General features: G+C 49.6%; 1 protein-coding gene across 6 annotated transcripts in view; it reads right to left on the bottom strand.

Moving 5' to 3' along the window:
• Positions 1-20,939, bottom strand: part of TNS1 (tensin 1) — a 219,446-nt gene that overhangs the window by 51,811 nt on the left and 146,696 nt on the right. For 5 of the 6 annotated variants that reach the window (XM_064286690.1, XM_064286696.1, XM_064286693.1 and 2 more), the window contains one exon: positions 12,696-12,749. The exons of the other annotated variant lie outside the window; for it this stretch is intronic. In XM_064286690.1, coding sequence (XP_064142760.1) covers positions 12,696-12,749 — 54 coding nt within the window. The remainder of the gene's footprint in view (positions 1-12,695; positions 12,750-20,939) is intronic. 6 annotated transcript variants of the gene reach the window in all.

The raw sequence follows: 20,939 nt of genomic DNA, 5'->3' as shown, positions 1-20,939 counted from the left end.
TAGGGTGAACCATATGGAAATGCCAATATTCACTGGACATGCAATGCTGTCAGTTTAAGTGAGTTGACATTTACGCAGGTGAGAGCTCAATAGCTGAGAGCTACACCATCATCACCATTAATTCCTGAATGATGACACTGAAAGCATAATCACTCCACCTTCTCATCCCACCTCAGAAAGTTTCACCTTTACCCCTGCTCCCTGATTCCTGGAATTCCCTCACTGGGCTAGAGGGAAAACCCAGAACAGGCAGCCATTGCTAGAGACCCATTGCACAGAGAGGTGTGAGAGCCAGTCTTCTCTCATCTTTGACAGGGAGGCCAAGGAAGAGCCTAGGAGGGCAGCAGGGGTGCAGGGCTGGGGCTCTATAAGACAAACTTGTCCTCCACCTCCACAGCTGAGTTTGCCTCTGGCTCAACACAAAGAATTTTCTAAAACCATTCAGACATAAAAAGCCATTCATCCCACCCACCAACACATTTCCAGAGGCCTCTCCGGGGTCCTCCCCCAACCCTGCCCACTCCTCACTGACCCCTCCCCAGTATGAGCAAGTTCAACCCACACCACCAAAGCCCCAGGGGAAGGGACCCTGGTCAAGTCAGGCAGGCAGGCAGCGGGCCGCCAAAGCAAGCTCTCTGACGCCCCTACTCTGAAGCAGCTGAGGGCCCCTGGAAGTGCTGGCCAAGGCTGGGCTCCACACAGCCAGCAGGCCAGGGATGAGGGAATACACTCTCCCTCAGAACACTAGGGCCTGTGGGGGTGCAGAGCAGGGGCTTCAGGGACCAGGCAGAGGGGCCATTTTAGGGATCAAGAACACAAAGGTAGAGGTTTCCATCAAGGAGAGGTATCCCCCCACCACCCCCACACCCAGTGTCCTTTTCTTTGCAGACAGCTCTGGGGACTCCATGAGCAACACTTTCTCTGAAAGGAAAAAGTGAGCGCTGGGTGGCTCATGGCCAAAGGGCTGACTCAGGAACTAAGAACTTCCCCCACCCAGAGGAACTCAGTGATTTCACACCCTGTACAGTCAGCAGCCCAGCCTGGAGACCCGAGATGCACACACACACATGCACACGCACGCACACACATACACACCTCCCCTGCCCTCACTCCAACCCGGGCCTCAGCTGGCAGGAAAAGAAAGCCCCTTCCCAAACATTGCATAAACTCCAGCCCAGATACCCAGCAGTCACACACGCTCACACACAGAAAAGCAGACACAAAGAGACACAGAGACACACACAAAGATCAGCAGTCACGCTGATGAGAAACACTCAGTATATGCACACTCACAGGGTACACCAGAGAGGTGCCCACGCAACAGCCAGTGCCACATCAGAGAATGTGTGTGTGTGTGTGTGTGTATGCGTGTGTGTACACAAATACAACAATAACAGCCGACATTCAGTGAACACCTACTGTGTGCTCGGCACTTGGCTAGGCACTTTACACATATATTAGTTCTAATCCTGTGAGCAAGTAGTATTATTTCTATTTTAAACATGGAGAAACTGAGGTTCTGAAAAGTGAAACCATTTATTTGCAATCACATGGGGCCTGGTAAAGCTGGGATTTAAAATCAGAACAAATTGACCTCAAAGGTCACGTGACTTTTAACATGCCACACTGTCATATCACTCTCCCACACACATACGCACACACACACATAAAGTAGAATAAGACAGGAAAGGCAGAATACCCCATCCCCCAAATAAATACTTAAATTTAAAGCCACAGAATACGAACGTTCTGACCATGCCCAAGGATCAACCTTCAGGCCAGAAGTGGCAGCCTCTAAAAATAAACACTCATACAGAAGCCCACGGCCAAAAACAAGTGATCAGACAACCGCAAAACAGGAACATCCTGATCAACACACACACACACAAACCACAGGCCAACCACGTTACGTCACCGCGAACTAACACAGAGATGCCCAACAAGGCTCTCATGTTCCCTCCCCCACACACCCAGGGGCTGCATCTCTGCCCAGAACCATCTCTCTGCCCCCAGTCTTCCCTGGAGCTTTGGGGCTTCAGGCCTTCAGCCAGCAGCCTGCCCCAAGCGACACTGGGCCAGTGTTGCAGCAGTCCAGGGCTCCCTGGGAGGGGGACTGGTCTGAACTGGAAAGGGCCAGAGTTGTTTGGCTAAAATACGCTCTGAATCTCCAACAACCTGCCCCTTGTGCCTGGGCCCCCAGAAGCTGCCAAGACGTAGCTCCAGGCCTGGCTGCCTCTCCTCATCTTTCTTGCCTTTCATCGTCTTTAAGGGGGTCCAAGTTTGAGGAAAGCCTCCAAAAGGGCGGACTATTGCTTCTGGGATAAAGAGGGGGGAGCTGAAGTGTGAGAGATATTCCCCTCACACCGTGTCACCCCAAAGAACTGGGCTCCTTCTCTGAGGCTCACCATGCACAAGAGTCATGAGAATAGACCCCGGCTGGCTGCTTCCAGAAGGGGAAATTTCTGAAGGCAGGAGCTTCTCTCACACACTCAGACTTCAGCAGCTGGTTCCTGGGAGAATGGGGCTCCTCAGACCAGTCAATGGGAGTCTGAAGAGCTGTCTTCCCTGAGCCTGGAAAACCACTGGCCCCAGAGAACACAGGCCCACTCCTGTGCCCTGGCCCCACTGTGTAGCCTACACCATGAGGCACCCAGAGTGGTTATCCCAGATCTGTGATAGCCTCCAGCCCCTACACCCACTCATCCCCCAAGACCATGCTCTCATGGTCTAGGAAGTGGCGGAACAGTGAAGCAAAGGGTGAAGCGTCCAATGGCTTCTGCTTCCCCACTTGTACCCGGACACAGAAGCCAACGAGAAGCAAATCTCAGAGCATTCTTTCCTTTCTAGAGAAGGCAGACAGATCCACTCCAGCATCTCACTAGTGGTTCAGAAAAACAGAGCTTGGCTACTTGGCAAGAGAACTAAGAACGCATCCTCAAGGCCTGAAAAACCCATTGCTGTCGAGTTAATTCCAACTCATAGCAATCCTACAGGACAGGGCAGAGCTGTCCCATAGGATTTCTTAGGCTATAATCTTAAAGGAAAGAGCCCTAGCTCTTGAACCCACCAGCCACTCCACAAAGAAAGATGTAGCAGTCTGCTTCTGTAAAGATTTACAGCCTTGGAAACCCTCTGGGACAGTTCTACCCTGTCCTATAGGATCCGCTATGAGTCAGAATTGACTCGACAGCAGTGGGTTTGGTTTTGGCTTAATCTTTACTAGATACAACTAGATGGTGCCCGGCTACCACCACTGACTGCTCCGACAGGGATCACAAAAGAGGGTCCCGGACACAGGTGGAGAAAAATGTAGAACAAAATTCTAACTCAAAAAGAGAGACCAGACTTGCTGGCCTGACAGGAACTGGAGAAACCCTGAGAGTATGGCCCCCGGATACCCTTTCAGCTCAATAAAGAGGTAACTCCTGAGGTTCACCCTCCAGCCAAAGATTGAACAAGCCCACAGAACAAAACAAGACTAAAGAGGAGCACCAGCCCTGGGGCAGGGATTGGAAGGCAGGAAGAAACATGAAAGCTGGTAACAGGGAACCCAGGGTTGAGAACGGAGAGTGTTGACATGTGGTGGGGTTGTTAACCAATGTCATACAACAATATGTCTGCTAGCCATTTAATGAGAAACTAGTTTTGTTCCATAAACCTTCATCTAAAGTTTGATAAAAAAAAGAAAAAGAAATCTTTCCTGGAGCAGACTGCCACATCTTTCTCCTGCGGAGCGGCTGGTGGGTTGGAACCACCAACTTTTCGGTTAACAGCAGACTGCCTAACCACTGTACCACCAAGCTCCTTATCCCTGAAGCAGGGAGGAGGAATCCACGTGGATGACCACCACCTGAGACTCTGGCTCTCCCTTGCCCTTTTTTGACCAGGCCCCGTTCCTCATCGATTTGAAAACTGTCAATATTGAACTTATTCCGCCGTATAATTTATTCCCACATGGGCTATTGTTTGCAGCAGCAACCAGAAGAGTAACTGCCTAGCCACAGAGACCTGGTGAGAAAATTGAAGAGGTGTGAACTGTTTAATGAAATACTGCTTACTAGAAACAAGTGGAAATGTCTATTGCTGTCCTCAAAGAAGAGGCTGGTGCCATGCTCCTGACCTCCCAGCGCTGGCAGCAAAGGCCACCCCCTCCAGGTGGTCCTGCATCATCACTGAGGTGTCTTTCTGTCCACAGCAAGGGCCTATGAGGGCTCTGCTGAAACCCCAGGGTATGGGCATGACTCTGCTCCCCACACCTGAGATGGAAGGTAAGTGCCCCCGCTGTCCCACACACACTGGTACACACACTCTCACCAACCACCCCACTCATCCACCACAGCCACATTAAGAGCTATTTGCTGGGACCACAAGAAGCCGGAACACAATGTTGGTTTCAATCTATTAAGACAGGAAGGGCAAAAGAGAGAGGCAGGAAGATCAAGGAGAAGGAGGGGAATAAAGTGGGGGAGGAGATGAGAGGAGATTTGAGGGGACAGGAAGAGATGGCTTTGAGGCTCTGGAGGTGATACATCGGGAAGTCTCAGTAGGAATGGCCATTTCAGGTGAAACCATCTCCGAAGGATGAGCTACAGCAGAAACACACGTTCCAGGCACCCCAGCCAGGGTGGAGAGCTCCAAGGCCCCAGGCCCACGTCGGCCCTGACATCCTAGCTCAGAGGCCATCCCCCTGCTTCTGGACAGCAAAGTCCAGCTCCCTGCCCATTTTTCTAGGGAAGTTGAGATGTCCACAATCTCTTCAAGGTCCCTCTTGTTTTATCTGAAAACACCTCCTCAATCTTCTTAGCAGCTGCTCAAAGCCCGAGACTCCACCTTCGAATACTGAGCTTGATTGCACCAAGGGGCCTTTATTCCATAGAAGCTGTAATCCAGAAGTGCAAGTCATGCTTTTGAAAAGATCTGAGGAAAATCCCCAGCTGACATGGATGTGGATCTGCTCCCCGAGGCCCTCCCAGAAACTGTGCAGAGGTGTGCACGGTGCTACAAGCACACTGTGAGCAGGATGCAGGAAAGAAAAGATGCATCCATCTGACAGACTCAAAAAAGAACACACGAAGTAAATATGGGATGCTAAGATTTCTGGTCTTAGGGCAGTTGCTTTCTAATTTTGATGTTCATAAGAATCTTTTCCTCTGGAGAATTGTTAAAAATGTTGATTCCAGGGCCCTACCCCTATGGTCCACCACCAGTCTGTCAATTTGTCATACTGTGGTGGCTTGTGTGTTACTATGATGCTGGAAGCTACATCGCCACTTCAAATACCAGCAGGGTTACCCATGGTGGGCACAGTTCAGTGGAGTTTCCAGACTAAGGTAGGCTAGGAAGAAAGACCTGGTGATCTATTCCAAAAATTAGCCAAAAAAAAAAAAAACCCTATGAATCATAATGGAACGCTGCCCATTACAGTGCTGGAAAATGAGCCCCAGAGTTGGGAAGGCACTCAAAACACACAGTGGCTACAACAATGGACTAGAGCATACCAACGATCGCGAAGATGGCGCAAGACTTGGCACCATTTCATTTTGTTGTACATAGGGTCACCATGAGTCAGAGATGACTCGATGGCAACTAACAAAAACAACTAACATTTTCACTCACAGGTCTGCAGTAGGGCCAAGAAAGGACATTTAACTAGCTTTCCAGGGGATCCGGCACACACATGGGTGGATAACATCTTGAGAACCGCTGACCCTGGTGATCAGTACTTTGGACTCTGAAATTAAGGACCCAGGCTTCTCCTATTGATATGAACTGGGATGATTTCACTTATTTAGATGTCAAAGCACATGGTCCAACCTTGAAGAATAAAAGGTCCCAGCCTGGTTGACTGTAAGAGAGGAAAGACTCTCCTGCTTTGAAGAGGACTTAACGAGGACAGGCCCCTCGCTGTCTGTCCAGCAGGTCTGTTTTGAACAGTGGATGATTTATTAAGGTTTTCAAGATGGGGCTCTTCATAATAAATAGCCCTTTGGGTCCACGTCTAGCAGAATAACAATTCATTAAAATACATTACCCAGAGCAGCGATGACCAGCTAAGGTGGAAGAAAATCAATGCAATGCCAAAAGGAAGAGGCACCTTGCCCACCCCAGATATAGGCAGTTTGGAGGCAGACTGGGGCCTCAGCAGGCAGGAGGGAATCTGAACTCCTTCAAGTGGGAGTGGGCAATCAGAACCCCACGTGCATCCGGGGAAGCAGGCGAGCTTGACAAGAACTGAGGCTTGGCCAACAAGGCAGCCAGGAAAGCGAGTTCTGGACATAATAACCCTTTAGTCACAGACTCTACCCTAGCCATGGGGGCAGGGACTAGGCAGGGGCTGAGCCTGGGCCTGGGGCTGGGGCTGCTTCAGGGCAGCATCGATGTTTTTATTTTTTTAATAATAAATTAATAAATACAAACTAAAAAAAAAAAAAAAAAAAGCCTGAGGTTATAGTTAATAAGGAGCCCTGGTGGAACAATGGCTAAGCACTTGGCTGCTAACCTAAAGGTAGATGGTTCGAACCCACTCAGCGGGTCCACAGGAGAAAGACCTGGCAATCTGCTCCCATATAGAGTGCAGCCTAGGAAACCCTATGAGGCAGTTCTACTCTGTCACTTGGGGTCCCTATGAGTTGAAATTGACTCGATGGCACCTAAGAACAAAAAATATATATATAACTCAACAATTTGCCAATTTGATATTTTGCAGGTGATATCAGTTACATTAGTCATGTTGTGCAATGACCATTCATAATCATCAGGGCAACAGCTTTTTCAGAAGAATGCTACCTGAGAACCAGAGGATGGGGATGGATACCAGAGAGGCCGTAAGGGATATGGTTCTGGAAGGAGACTTAGGACAAGTGCTCCCTCCCACCCCATCCCTGCAGCCAGACACACCCATCTCTCAGAAGAACGGTCCCCATCTTAAAAGCCAAATCAGCTTGCATCAACCACTTAACCACTCCAAGCCTGCCCTCGAGTCTGTCAGGTGAAGATTCGAATGCTTACTTCCAGGTTTACTGAGTGATAGAATTTAAACTTAAGTACCTGGAGCTAGGTCTGCATATCCAGGTACTCTGCTCTCCATTTCCTGTTTCACTTTAGTCAACAACTCTCATCATCCACAGGGTGAAGCCCAACCCCCCTGCCAGACATGCTAGACCTTTTATCATCTGGCCCCTGCCTGCCTCTTGAGGTCTCACTTTCACTGTCCTCAATACCCCAAACACCCTCCCCTCTATTCTTACTCGACTATTTATACGCTTTTTCCCACTCTGTTGCTTGCTGTTCACACACTTGAAATGTCTCTCTTCACCTAATGACTCACCTCCCATTCCCAACCTTCCTGGCAAGCCTCTTCCTCCTCATTTAGATTCAGTTTGAACTTCTCTGGAAAGTCTCCCTTGACCTGACCCCTTTCCTACAATCCTCCAGACTCAGGTACCCCCTCTACTGTGTTCCCACTGTCCCTCTTCAGGGACACTGATCACATCCTGGATGGTCATTACTGTCTTCCCCACTAAGCTGAGTGCTTCTTAGGGAAAGGCCCTTATTTCTCTCTCTCTCTTTCTCTACAGTGCCTGGTTCCCAGACAGTGCCATTCACAACGGGGTCTATGTAAACAGTGCTTCTTGAAGTTCAATGTGTAACCAAGTACAGTGCCTGGTACACATTAAGTGATTGATAAATGCTTGCTGCATTATATTGAATAACCCAGAAGGCTTTATATAGTCATGTCAGCCACCAAGATAAATTCTTCACTGCCACTTAGATAGGTGGAAAATCAGGGGTTCAAGAAGGACCCCACGCTTCTACAAAAAGGAAGGGGGAAAAAAAGAGAGGTATTGCAGTTGAATACTGGGACCAACTAAAATATGATTATAGGGTGTCCCCCATAGTCCGCTGCACAGATGGGGCACAGTGGAAATCCCTGTCTACTAAGCCAGAGTCTACTTCATGGTGCCTCCGACAGGCCCCCCAGCCACATTACAGCACAGTGGATATTAACTTTCTTCGACCAAGGGCCCTTTGAGATATCTGATAAAAGCCCTAGACTAATTTCTCAGAAAAATGAACAACCACACAAGTCTTACCCATAATTTTAGGGAGTTGATGGACACCTCTGAAGGCCATCTGTGGATCTCAAGTTAAGACATACTCATCTACAATTTAGGGTGCTGCTTCTGGGGATCCCTCTGGGATCATCTAGGACTTGTGGGGAAGATGAAGGGTCCATCAAAGAGAAAACTGGAGAGCACACAGAAGGGAGAACCTTCCAGTTGGAGGAACTGAGAGAAGTGGCCCAGGCCAGAGTAATCCACTGGATTTTAATTTGACAGGGGAGGTCAGTGTGAGGGAGTGAGTGGGGAGGAAGAGGGCCATGGAGAACCTCAGCCCCAAATCTCGAGCATGACCTGAAGCCCTCCTGGGACATCGTGACATTGGCAACAGGGACCTGTATGGTTCAGGCTGTGCCACAGCCCCATCCTGGCCTCTACCCATGCCCTCCCACCCATTCCCAGCTGGCCACAGATTGAGGCAGCCTTTGTCGGTCACAGCTTGCAGAGAGCTCCAGAACTTCTGTAAAGTGGAATGGGCTTCCTCAGGGGTTCTAAAGATCAGCAGAATTAGGGACTGAGAAATCTCCAAAGCTCTGAAGGGGACCCAACCCGGGCAGAGACACAACCTGAGATGGGGGAGGGCAGGTGAAAGGTGCAACAAAGGGGATTTAGGTTTGCACAGGGAAAAGCCCACTCATACAGCACTGACAAGCACCAGGCCTCAGGCCCCAGTGGGCAGGGGACAGAGGAGTTCAGGCAAAATGACAGCACACCTATGCTTCTTCCCGCTTCAGCATCTTCATCAGAGAGAACTCACTGCATTTGCAGGGAGTGAACAGCATAGAACATGAGTCTTCTAGAGGCTGTTGACAACCTTTTCACAGGTGGCTCTGTACCCTGTATAACAGACCTCACCAGTGTCAACCACAAACCTGCCTCTGTGTGCCCAGGGAGAGTGGGTGACCAGTGGGCTCCTCCCAGCACCCCGACATTCTGCTGGGACCAAGAAAGAAAGAGGGGGCACAAGGCCCACTTTCCAATGAAGCCCAAGTCTGAATATCAATCTGTGGGCCTTGAGGGACCAGAAGATGGAGACAGTCAGCACTCAAATCGAAATGAAAAATAGCGCCCCTTCCCCCAGCTTCTCCTGACACCGCCGCTGCTCCCGGTCCCTCGGAGGCAGCATAGCTAGGATCTGAGAGGATCCTAGAGAGAACAGGTCGGCTGTACCAAAGGAGCTTTTCAGAAGCCACAGGGTCTTTGGAGCTGAAGGGCCTTAGGAGATCAGTTAATCCCTGCCCATCCTTCATTTTACAGGCAGGGGCAGTGAAGCTCAGTAGCTCATGGGACTACCCAAGGTCACACCTCGAAGAAGTTCAAAACAGACTGTCTCCCAGGCTCAGAGTTCAGGGCTCTCTCCCTAAGGGGGCTTCAAGGTGAAAATGGCTGAACAAGCCTGGTTGGGGGCGGGGGGACTCTCCAACTACGGCTGTAGACAAGAACCTCAAAACAACATAATATATGGAGCTCCACTCAAGTGACACTGATGGATGTGTCCCCAGGCCCTCCTCAGGAAGGACCACGCGGCTTTTCACAGATACCATCTTATTTGAACTCATACCAGGCCCTGCAGAGAGGGGGAGCAGTGGCAGAAAACCTGAATGTGATCTTGATTTCAGCCCCGTGGGACCACGGGCCTGTAAAGTGAGTGACCTGCCCTGGGTCACAAGACAGCCCACGCCTGCAAGGCGAACACAAACTCTCAGACTCCAGCCTGGCCTTCAGCGCTCATGCCAAGCACCATACCCAGTGCCAGGCACTCCCACCTGCCTGCTCGCGGCCTATCCGGGCACCAGATATCACAGGCACACTCAGGACGGTAAAAATAGCTCCCAAACCCACAACAACCCAGAGTCCTTCTCTGCCAGGCCAGGGTGCCTGCCGGGGCACTCAGAAATCCCTGGCCAGGGGAACAGTAGAGCCACCAAGAGCCCTTCCAAAGTTGGGAGAAGCCATGAATGGGAGCCCACAGGAGGCTGGCAATGGCATGGTCGGCACTGAGGGGCCACAAAGTCAGGCCACTGAACGGGAGTGTCTAATGGGCTCTCTGTGCCTCCGCCACACTGCCTCTGCCCATTCCATGCTCATTCGAGAGAAACCATCACCCCAAAAGAGTTAGACCAACTCAGACACCTGGTCCACCCCTCAGACCTGAAGGTGGGGCTCTCTTACATGTTCTAGGGCAGTGACTACAGGACAGAGACAGCAAGGTCACCCATACACAGAGGCCACCAGCCACAGCCCCACTCAGCACACGCCCTTCCCAGGTCCTGGGCAGATCGGGACCCCCAGCACAGACTCGACCCCACCCTTTCACCCCAGGTCCAGCAGAGAGGCACTCAAGGACAAGGGCACACACAGATGAAATCCCTGTCCAACAGACACTTACCCTCTGGACGGAGACGGAGAGAGCGGAGGGAGGGAAATCGCTCCAATCTGATTTCTGTTCCTTGTGCCTCAAGTTTCAAATAATTCCTACATGGCTGCAGCTCCAAGTGCTGCCTGTGTCCTACTCAGGCTCTCTCAGACTGTCAGGGGTGGGAGGAGCAAATGCCGCCTGCCTGCCCATGTACACACACACACCACTCCCCCTTCATTCGCTCCCTCTGCTCTCTCTCTCTCCCCCTCTCTGCTCTTTCTGCCTTACTCTGGCTTGTAGGAAGCCAGTGGGATAAAACTCTGTCTGTAATTTCAGCCAGCTGGGTCCCCAGGGCTTCACTTATCATCCTGTAGCTATGCAGTTCTTGAATGACATCACAGTGGCTTCCCAAGCCCTCCACGCCGAGAAGAGGTGACCAGCTCCAGCTTAGCCTAAGAGCCCCTGCCACAGCCCAGCCCCAGCTCAGCCCCAGCTCAGCCACAACTCAGCCCCAGCCCAGCCCCAGCCCAGTCCCAGAGCAGCCCCAGCCCAGTCCCAGCTCAGCCCCAGCCCAGCTCCAGCTCAGCCCTAGCCCAGTCCCAGTCTAACCCCAGCTCCAGCTCAACACTAGCCCAGGGACAGCCCCCAAATAGTGCCAGCCCCAGTACAATGCCAACTCTGCCCCACTCCCAGCCCAGACCCAGCCTGAAGCCAGTGCCAGAACAGCCCCCACCCCAACACCGCACCAGCCACAGCCCAGCCCCAGCTCAACCCTAGCCCAGGGACAGCCGCAGGTCAGCTCCAGTATCCAGAGGTGACAGGGAAGAGACAACAGGGAGCAAAGTGAGACTGAGCTGGGAGCAGAAAGGAGGGAATGCGAAGGCGAGAGAGGGAAGGGAGAGAGTACCTAAGAGAGTATTGAGATTTATTTCCCCCAATTTTCCACATTTTTTTTTCCATTCTCAGTAAATGAAAGGCAGAACAGATGACAACAATTTTCCAGCTGCTGAACAATAAGGTGGAAATCTTTTTTCCCTCTCTCTCCCCCTTCTCCACCCCTCACCCCTCCCCCATGGGCAGTCTAGGAGCCAGGACACTTCCTTAGCTCAGAAAGGAAAAAAAAAAAATACCCATAAGCCCCTGGACTCCTGCATCTCATTCAGGAAAACCGCCCCAGCAGTGAGCCACCGGACCTGATTAGGGAGACTGGGATGTCACCAGGGCAGACCTCTGGGAAAGGAACAGGAGACCCAAAGAGAGGTTCTCAGTGCAAAGCTCTGAATTTTGACCCAGCAACCTTGATAATTTTTTTGATGCCTAACTCTGCCAACAAAAACAAGGGAAACTCTCAATGAGATGGGTTGACACAAAGCCACAACAGTGGACTCAAATATACCAGTGATCATGAAAACTGCACAGGACAGGGCAACATTTCATTCTGTAATACATAAGGTCACCGTGAGTCAGGGCGACTCGATGGCAGCTAATGACTCTGGGAAGGCCAATAGGCATGTGGCCAGGGTACTGATCAGCCACACTACCTGAGATGTCTCCAATTGACTGGCTATTGGAATTCGATTTACTGCCATCTGGGAAAATCATGAATGCCAGAATAACTTTTCAGAGTGCCAGGATGTTGTCCACCCTCATCCGTAACCACCCAGGTCTGAGGCAGCCCGCTCAGCCAAGAAGAACAGGACTGCTCTCAGGTTCCCACTATTATCCTGGAGTGTCCTAAAAACTGCCATAAGTCCCTAACTGATTAACAGGACACCAAATCCCAGCCCTCATTTGCATGTTATTTGTGATTTATTTGTGTATCAATGGAGTCTCCCAGCCCAACTCTCTGAGTGACAGAAGATGGCCTGGAGTTCTCAGCCAGGGCAGCTGGGGCTTGCCTAGGGCCCCAGCTAGCTAGCAACCCCAAAGTGCTTATGCAGAAACAGGCTTGCCAGGGGGCTGTAACCACCCCACCCCGTGCCCAGACCTTTCACAGCGAGGTTTGGCTCTGCAGGCTCAGGAGGAAGAGCCATGCCAGGTACAGGCCACTTAATTCTCCCTCTTTGCCCAGCACCAGGAAATCATCCCCTCCCCACTGCCAGCATCACACTCTCTGGCTGCTGTTTCTGAGAGTAAAGATGGAAAACAAGGGGCAGGGTAAAATGGTGCCTGGAGCCCGGGGCCTTAGTTAGCCTCAGTCACTATCCTAACTGTACCTTTACTGATGAGATGGGAAGAGGTAGGAGGTCCCCAGCCCAGTGTCGAAGACCCTGAAAAACCACAAAAAATTGTTCTATGGTCTTCTTTAAACCAAACAACAGTTTAATTAGTAAAGAATGTCTGTCTTGAGCATTGTGCTGTTTTCAAGAACTATTTATATGGGATCAAATTGACAACAGCAACCCGAAAGATTACATAGAAGCTTAGGGGGCAGTGAGTTTATGTTAATGGGGGAGGAACAATTCGGAAAAGGAGGGTGAGAATGGTTGCACAACTCGAAGAATATAATCAACGTCACTGAATTGTACATGTAGAAATTGCTAAATTGATGTATGTTTTGCTGGGTATATTTTCAACAACAATAAAGAAAAAAGAAGGTGTTCTGTGCCTGAGGCTCCAAACTGGGGGACAGAAAGACTTGCAACTTTCCCAATGCAGGATTGTTGTAAGACTGTGATTTGGATAAACTTTTGCAATTACCTTCCCACCTCCATGGAGCCTTCTAGAACTAATCAACAAACTCCAGATTCTTGGAAGGGTTAAGGTCACACAGACCAGCCACTTGTCCCCCCAACCCCCAACCACAACAGTGTCGGCCTAGATTTTATTTGCCCAATCATGCCTATTTGCATACCTGAATACCATCTATATTATTATTTTGTACATTTTTTAAATAAACTTAATTTAACAAGCTAGTTCTAAGCATCAACATCCATGATAACACAGATGTGGTGTGTAAGCTATACACTTTTTTCCTAATATGCATTAAAATAAACACACCTAAAATCGTATCATATATAACTACTAGCAGCCTGGCTCATAGATCATACTTTGGAAACACCGCCATACAACAATCTTGGCAAATGCTAACCCAATCCAATGGTTATCCATTACCACCTGTGGACCGGCTACACCAGAAGCCCCTCAGGAGTTTCATAAAAACTGGACCCCTGGTACCACCCCAGATCACAGGGGCGGAATTGTCAGGGTCAGGGCCTGGAAATCTGAATTTTTGAAGTCTCCAGCTGAGAGTGACAGTCAGGTTTGGCAAAGACAGTCCTAGCTGCACTTAATTACTTTCAGTTATGTGACTCTATCTTCTCAAGGGGCTGTAGTGGTACAGTGGTTAAGTGCTCGGCTGTTAACCAAAAGGTCAGCTGTTTGAAACCCATCAGTCACTCCACAGGAGAAAAGACTTGGCAATATGTTCCTATAAAGATCACAGCCTAGGAAGCTCTATGGGGCAGTTCTACTCTGTCCTGTAGGGTTGCTATGAGTCAGAATCAAAATTGACAGAACACAACAACACTATCTTCCCAAATTGCCCATTTTATCATTAGGTGGCTGTAACAGGTGAATTTTAGCTCAACATAAGAAAGAGACTCTCATTCCCTGTCTTTTCCACTCACTGGCCTTATTAGGCCCTATAGGGAGACTCAGATCAAGCCAAATCTCTCCCATATGGGAGCCCTTCTGGTACTGAATACGGTATGTTTGTCCTCCCAAGTCTCCCCTTTGACAGGCAAACCGCCCTCACCCTTGAACCTACTACACCCTCCCTTGACTTGTCTTCACCATCCTGTGTGCTCTCTTCCAATGATTCTTTGTCACTCTCAAGCAAGAGACCACCAACAACTCACGTGAGCTCTCCGATCCATGAGAAGTACAACAGGCCTATCGCCTCCCACTTCTGGAAACCATGCCTTTGATAATGCAGCCTAAGGTTATACCTAGCCCTTCTCGTTCAGTCACTTCAGCACAGCCAGGCCGAGGGTCAAGCAGATGATGGTTTGAATTCAGACACTATCACTTACAAACTTAATGTAACTCTGGGCCAATTACTTAATCTCTCTGGCTTCAGTTTTCTCATCTGTAAAATGGATATTTCTATTGCAGAGATGCTAGGAAGACTGATATAACACATGTAAAAAACAGCACAGCACTTAGCACACAGGGGGTTCTCCAAACAAAGCAGCCATGTGCATACACCACAACCACTATGTCATCGGCTCCTCCCTCCTCCTTTCCTAACCAGGCCCCACAGAGAACAGCACCTCTGTGATCCTATCTCACTGGGCCCATGTTTATCATACCCAGTGCTTAAACCTCAAGGCATATAATTTAGTTCGTCCTTTCTCTGCTCAAAAATCATGGTATCAGACGTTCACCAAAGAGAAGAGTCTCACTAAATGGCCCAAAATCTGAGGTTGTGATGTTCAAATAATACTGAGACTATCCCAGCATTGCTTACTGTCAACAATACACCCGAAAACGCCACTGCCGCTCTTGCCTGAAGAAATGGCTTTGACACCAAGAGCCACAAGGAGAGAAGAAGGGACAAGACCTCAGCTGTCTTCACATAACTGGAAAGGACTTCCTTCCTGGGGATTTGGGGGGGCGGGGGGGCGCATATCTGGTTTGAAAAGCATATGCTCCATTTTACTATATTTTCTATTTGGAAAATAAGGACAAACACTTTTTTTTTCCTTTAAAACAAACTACAGAAAATAGCTGGTGGGGGGGTGCGGCAGAAGTCTTTCCTGCTAGGGTATGGATTAATGTAAGGTAGGCCTCCATCCCCCAACTTAGCTGAATGAGGGTGTGAGGCTGGAATGCTTCCCCTTGGGGAGGCAGGGATCCAGGCACTCCACAGACTCTAATGATAAAGAAGACAGTCCTAAGCAAGGCTGCTTCAGGAAACACATGATCTGAAGGCAGAGAGGTAGGCCTGCCCTCGGAAGCCCAGCATTCTTTGAGACCTTAGATTTGGCACATAAACCCCAGCTCAGGCCAGTTCCTAGACTCATGGAATGGTTAATCCAGAGGACATCCTGGGTTCATCAGGCCCAACCCACCCACGCCCAATTTCATCCATCAGACTCAGAGGGAGGAAGAGAGTTTCCCAAAATCATGAAAACTGTCAGTGCTGGGACACAGACCGCCTCTCAGGGCCTCCGGCTCCCAGGAGAAAGCCCTTCCCACTGCCTGGTCTGAGTTAGACACTGTGATAGGTGGGGGTGAGGTCGGAAGGGGCATTGAAGCTCCATCTCGTAAGAACCACACGCATCTCCAAGTCTAACTGAGCAAAGAAAGGAAGGAAGCAGGCAGGGCCAGGCTCAGAAGCGAGTTCCCTGACAGTAGGCTGGGAGCCTAAGTGCTAGGAGGATTACTCAGAAAGGGAATTTTAAGTCCCAGGCAGATGTCTGAGTTGGACGAGGGTCTGAGTATATCCACTCACCTCCCTCCTGCCTCTCCCTACCCTTACTGCCTTGACGTGGACACATCTCAGTTTCCAGCTGCACTTGAGGAGGAAAGGAAAGAGAATGGGGAGAGCGGCCACGAGGCTTGGGGAGTGTTAAGGATTGAACTGTGCCCTGAAAAAAAGTTATTTTGAAATCTTGACCTCCAGCATTGGTGGCCCAGTGGTAGAATTCTCGCCTTCCATGTAAGAGACTGGGTTTGATTTCTGGCCGATGTGCTTCATGCGTAGTCACCGCCCGTCTATCAGTGGAGGCTTGAGTGTTGCTATGATGCTGAACAGGTTTCAGCAGAGCTTCCAGACTAAGACGGACTAGGAAGAAAGGCCTGGTAATCTACTTCTGAAAATCAGCCAGTGAAAACCCTATGGATGACAACAGTCCAAACCACAACTGATCATGGGGATGGTGCAGGATTGGGCAACATTTTGTTCTGTTGTGCCCGGGGTCACCATGTGTTAGGGGCAAACTCTATGGCAGCTAACAACAATCCCTGGTACCTGGTGACCTTGTTTGGAAATAGGCTGTTTTAAGATGTTATCAGTTAACATGAGGTCATACAGGAATAGAGTGGGTCCTAACCCAATCTGAGTGGTGGCCTTATAAAGAGGAGAAGACAGAAAGCCAAACAGAAGAAGGATGGCCGTGTGAAGATGCTCCTACAAGCCAAGAAATGCTTGGGGCTACCAAAAGTGGGAGAGACAAGAAAGGATCTTCTCCTAAAGACTTTGGAGGGAGCGTGGCCCTGACAACACCCTCAATTTGTACTTCTAGCCTCCAGAATAATAAATTTCTGTTCTTATAAGCCACCCAGATTGTACTACTGTGTGACGGTGGCCCTAGGAAACTAAGACAGGGAGCAAGGAAGAATGAGAACATAGGCTGGACTGGGGCAGGCAAGTTATTAACGATGTGCTGGCACTTGAAGGCCCTTGAACGGGCGTTCTCTCATTTGCTTCCACAACTGCCTTTCAAGACAGATATTATTATACCCAGATTCCTGATAAAGAGACCAGTCTGACTCTCACACTCATCTTTCTGCTTCCCAGAAAGGAAGGAGAAAGAAGGAAAGAGGTGGAAGGGCAAAGGGTTAGGGCATGGAGAATGCCACAAACAGAAAGGAGCGAGAGTGACAATAAAATCACAACATCCCAGGGAGTGCGGTCCCAGCACAGTGGTCCCTGGGAATCTATGCATTTATCAGGATCACGCTTCCAGGGCTCCAAGCCCTTCTGGGAACTCCTGGGGAACTGCCTCAGAGCTGGTTTACAGTTCACCCCGATAAATCCATCTCTATAGTTTAGGGTTGATCCCCATTCTTGACCCCAAACAGGCCCATTTCTTCAGCATCCACATGTAAGTACTGGTTACGAAATTGGCTCTGCAGTTTTATAATGACAGCCCCATCACTGCTGTGTGTGATACGCATTGGGGTGGGGATTTAGGTAGCTCTGGGCATGAGAGGGAGCCCTGGTGGCGCAGTAGTTAAGAGTTTGGCTGCTAACCAAAAGATTAGCAGTTCAAATCTACCAGCTGCTCCTTGGAAACCCTATGGGGCAGTTCTGCTCTGTCCTATAGGGTCACTATGAGTCAGAATTGACTCAATGGCAGTAGGTTTCGTTCTTTAGTTTGGTGCATGAGAGATGGTGTGTATATAGAGAGTTCTATGTATGGGGGGGAGCGAGTGGGGGGTGGGTCCTTGTTTCAGTGCCCAAGTGGGTCCATCTGGTATATGACTACGAGGAGGTTTATGTGGTGTTTCTGTGGGGGTCTCCTGGGCAATCGTGTGCAAGCTCCTAAGCAGCCATTCCCAGATGACAGAGGTGTGGGCTAGAGCAGGAAGTCCTTGATACAGAAACATGCTGGAAGTGACTCCCCCGACCCACAGAGGCTACAATACCATGGGGTACTGGCCTAAGCAAGGGAAGGGAGCCAGGGCAACACCGCTGGGCCTCTTTCTGCCCTTGGGTCACATAAGGAGCTCCTGCCTGGTTCTCGGCAGTTCTCAAGCAATGTGCAGGCATAGGGGGGCAGGGAGGGAGGAAAAAAAGATCTAAGAAGCTTTAAGCTTTCATATCAAAATCTGATCTCATGGCCCCTGGAGAAGGAGAGGAACAAACATCAAAGAACACTTTGCTGCTATCAATTTTTTTAAAGCAATCAAAGCAACATGAGGCAAAAGTCTCAGACAAGCAGGTGGGCATTGACTTGCTGTAAAGATGTGAAGACGTGGTCAGCGATGAGAATGACAAGAGTCAGAAGCTGCTGGCCCCCACAGCTTCCCAGAACACAGGAAGCGCTCGCCTCCAGCGTGGGTAAATGGCTTGGGCTGTTGAACACAACAGGCCCTGGGCCCAGCATCCTGGAGCCAGGAGGGTTGGAGAATAGTTTAGCAGGTCTGCCATCTGAGGCAGGCCTCCTCATGTCCCTGCCAGAGTCTTGTGGGTGCAAGTAATAGTTGAGGGGAAAAGAGGAGAGGCAGGAGAAAAGGGATTTTTGGGGAAGACTCCTGGGTCCCCTTTGCACACAGAGCCTCATCAGAACCCTCTAGACATTGTTTTGTTCTCCCATGCCCACACACCATGGTCCCTCACCGTACCTAGACCAATGTCTGGGGTGGAATGTTCTTCTCAACTTCACAGAAATCCAGCCCTGTCACTTATTCCTTTTTCTCATATCCCTCACTGGCAAGACAGTTCTCCTGAAAGTCAGATCTCCATCCCTCCTGCTGTAGCTAAACCTACTCTCTCCAGCTGCCCTCATATTCTTAACCAGCCCCTGTACCATAAATCCCCACATACCAGTTACATACCAGTTGCCATGGAGTCAAATTCTGACTCACGGCAGCCACATGTGCATCAGAGTAGAACTGTGCTCCATGGGGTTTTCAATGGCCGATTCATCAGAAGTAGCTCTCCAGGTCTTTCTCCCGAAGCATCTCTGGATGAACTCAAACCTCCAGCCTTTTGGTTGGCTGTCGACAGCATAAACCATCTGCACTGCCCAGGGACTCCTAAATTCCCACGTAGATCTAAAGAAAGTGTTGTTTGGTAGCATCGTACTAGACTAGGAGTCAAGGGGCCAGAATTCAAAGGAGTGATCTTGGATGGGCCTCAGTTTACCCTTCTGTACAATGAGATGATCCTCAAAGTGCTGCCTGGATTCAGACCCTCGAGGATCCAATTCAGAGAAGATGCTCAACCAGGCACTGTTTGGACCCCAGAGTCCCAGGCTCCCCTTTCCTGCCTGGGTGGCACCAGACTGCAAACTCAGTCCAGGGCTATTTCTGCAGCAGTCACAGAGCCCCTGGGGGCTAGGACAGAAGCAGTGACTTACAGGAAATCTGTAAACACACACCAGGCTGCAGGTTCCAGGGGCCATGCAGGCAATAAGGAGGCTGATTTATTTTCATCAGTGAAATGCTGAAACCCAACCCCAGAGTGCGCTGGCCTGGCAGATGGCAGCAGGCAGCTCCCCACCCAGAGCAGAATTAGCTACCCCCAGCTCCCAGGCCTCACCGTTCAGGCGGGAGATAGGAGGGGAAGGGAGAGAGAGACCAGGGTTGGCAAGCTAGGCCAACCTCGCGGCTGACCTGCAGGGGTCTCCAGGGCCCAGGCGCGGAGATGGGCAAAACCAGGCAGGCAGGCTTTCATTTTAAATCAGCCCCGGTTTCCAGGGCTCTCAAACTCTAGGCTGTGGAGCCCACATGCCTCCTTGCATGGGGCCAGAAGCCAGGGCACCTCAGGACTCCTGCCTTTGTGAAGCCATGTTAAGAAATGGTAGGCATCAAGATCCAAGCCCTGCCCCTGACTAGCTGTGTAAACACTGGTAGGTTACCTAATCCTTCTGTGCCTGTTTCCTCATCTGTGAAATGGGAACAGGAATACTCAGCTCACAGAAGAGTTGTGAGAAGGAAAGGAAATAACATGCACCTAACACTATCTCACATAAACCAGCGGCTGTTGAGTCAACTTCAATTCATGGCGACCTCATGTGTGTCAGAGTAGAACTGTGCTCAATAGAATTTTCAATGGCTAATTTTTCATAAGTAGAGCACCAGGCCTTTCTTCCAAGGTACCCATGGGTGGACTCGAACCTCCAACCTTTTGGTTTGCAGTCAAATGTGTTAACAGTTTGCACCACCCAGAGTCTCCATCTTACATATAGAAGTTGTATAGAAAAGGGGGTGAGGGTAGATTTTCCTCCTAGTCCCTAACAAAATCACTGGTTGGAGTGCCATTAATACAGCCTTTATGGGGACCAAATTAGCACTATCAAAACTACACATGAATATACTCTTCAACACAGCAAGTCTACTGCTAGAAATTTGTCCCACAGATAGACCTGCACAAGTAAAAACAGTACATGCACAAGGTTATTCATTGCAGCATTTTTGAAAACAGCAAAAGAGAGACAACCTAAATATCCATGTTACTTAAATACAGTTAAATAAAATAGTTCACTAAAACACAGTACATATGTATAGTGGAATAGTAAGCAACTGGGGGAAAAAAACAAGACTTTTCATGTGCTTCTATGGAAAGACTGCTATGGTATCTCATTAGATGAAAAAGCTCTTGAGAAAAGTCAAATCTTTATGATGGCTACTAGTGCCTAAGTGATCTGGTCCCCATTACTTCTGTCCTCACCTCCTATTACAGCCCCCACTCCAGCCATACTGGCCTCCTCGCTGCTTCCCAGACATCTCAGGTAGGCTCCTACCTCAGGGCCTTTGCACTTGCTGCTTCCTCTGCCTGGAATGCTGTTTTTCCCCAGATATTGCTTGAATGACACTTTCACCTTCTTCAGTTATCTGCTCAAATATCCCCCCTCGCTGAGGCCTCCACTGCTCACCTTTTTTTTTTTTTAATTTCAACTCACCACTCAATGCCCCTGCTCCTTTGCCCTATTTTTTCCCAGAGTATTTTCACCTTCTAACATGAGCTCTCATTTGTTTATTATGTTCATTTTTTAATTGTCTAT

Source organism: Loxodonta africana, chromosome 6 (genome assembly GCF_030014295.1).
Source record: "Loxodonta africana isolate mLoxAfr1 chromosome 6, mLoxAfr1.hap2, whole genome shotgun sequence".
In the NCBI taxonomy this organism is placed as follows: domain Eukaryota; kingdom Metazoa; phylum Chordata; class Mammalia; order Proboscidea; family Elephantidae; genus Loxodonta; species Loxodonta africana.
This window is presented reverse-complemented; position numbering and strand designations above follow the sequence as displayed.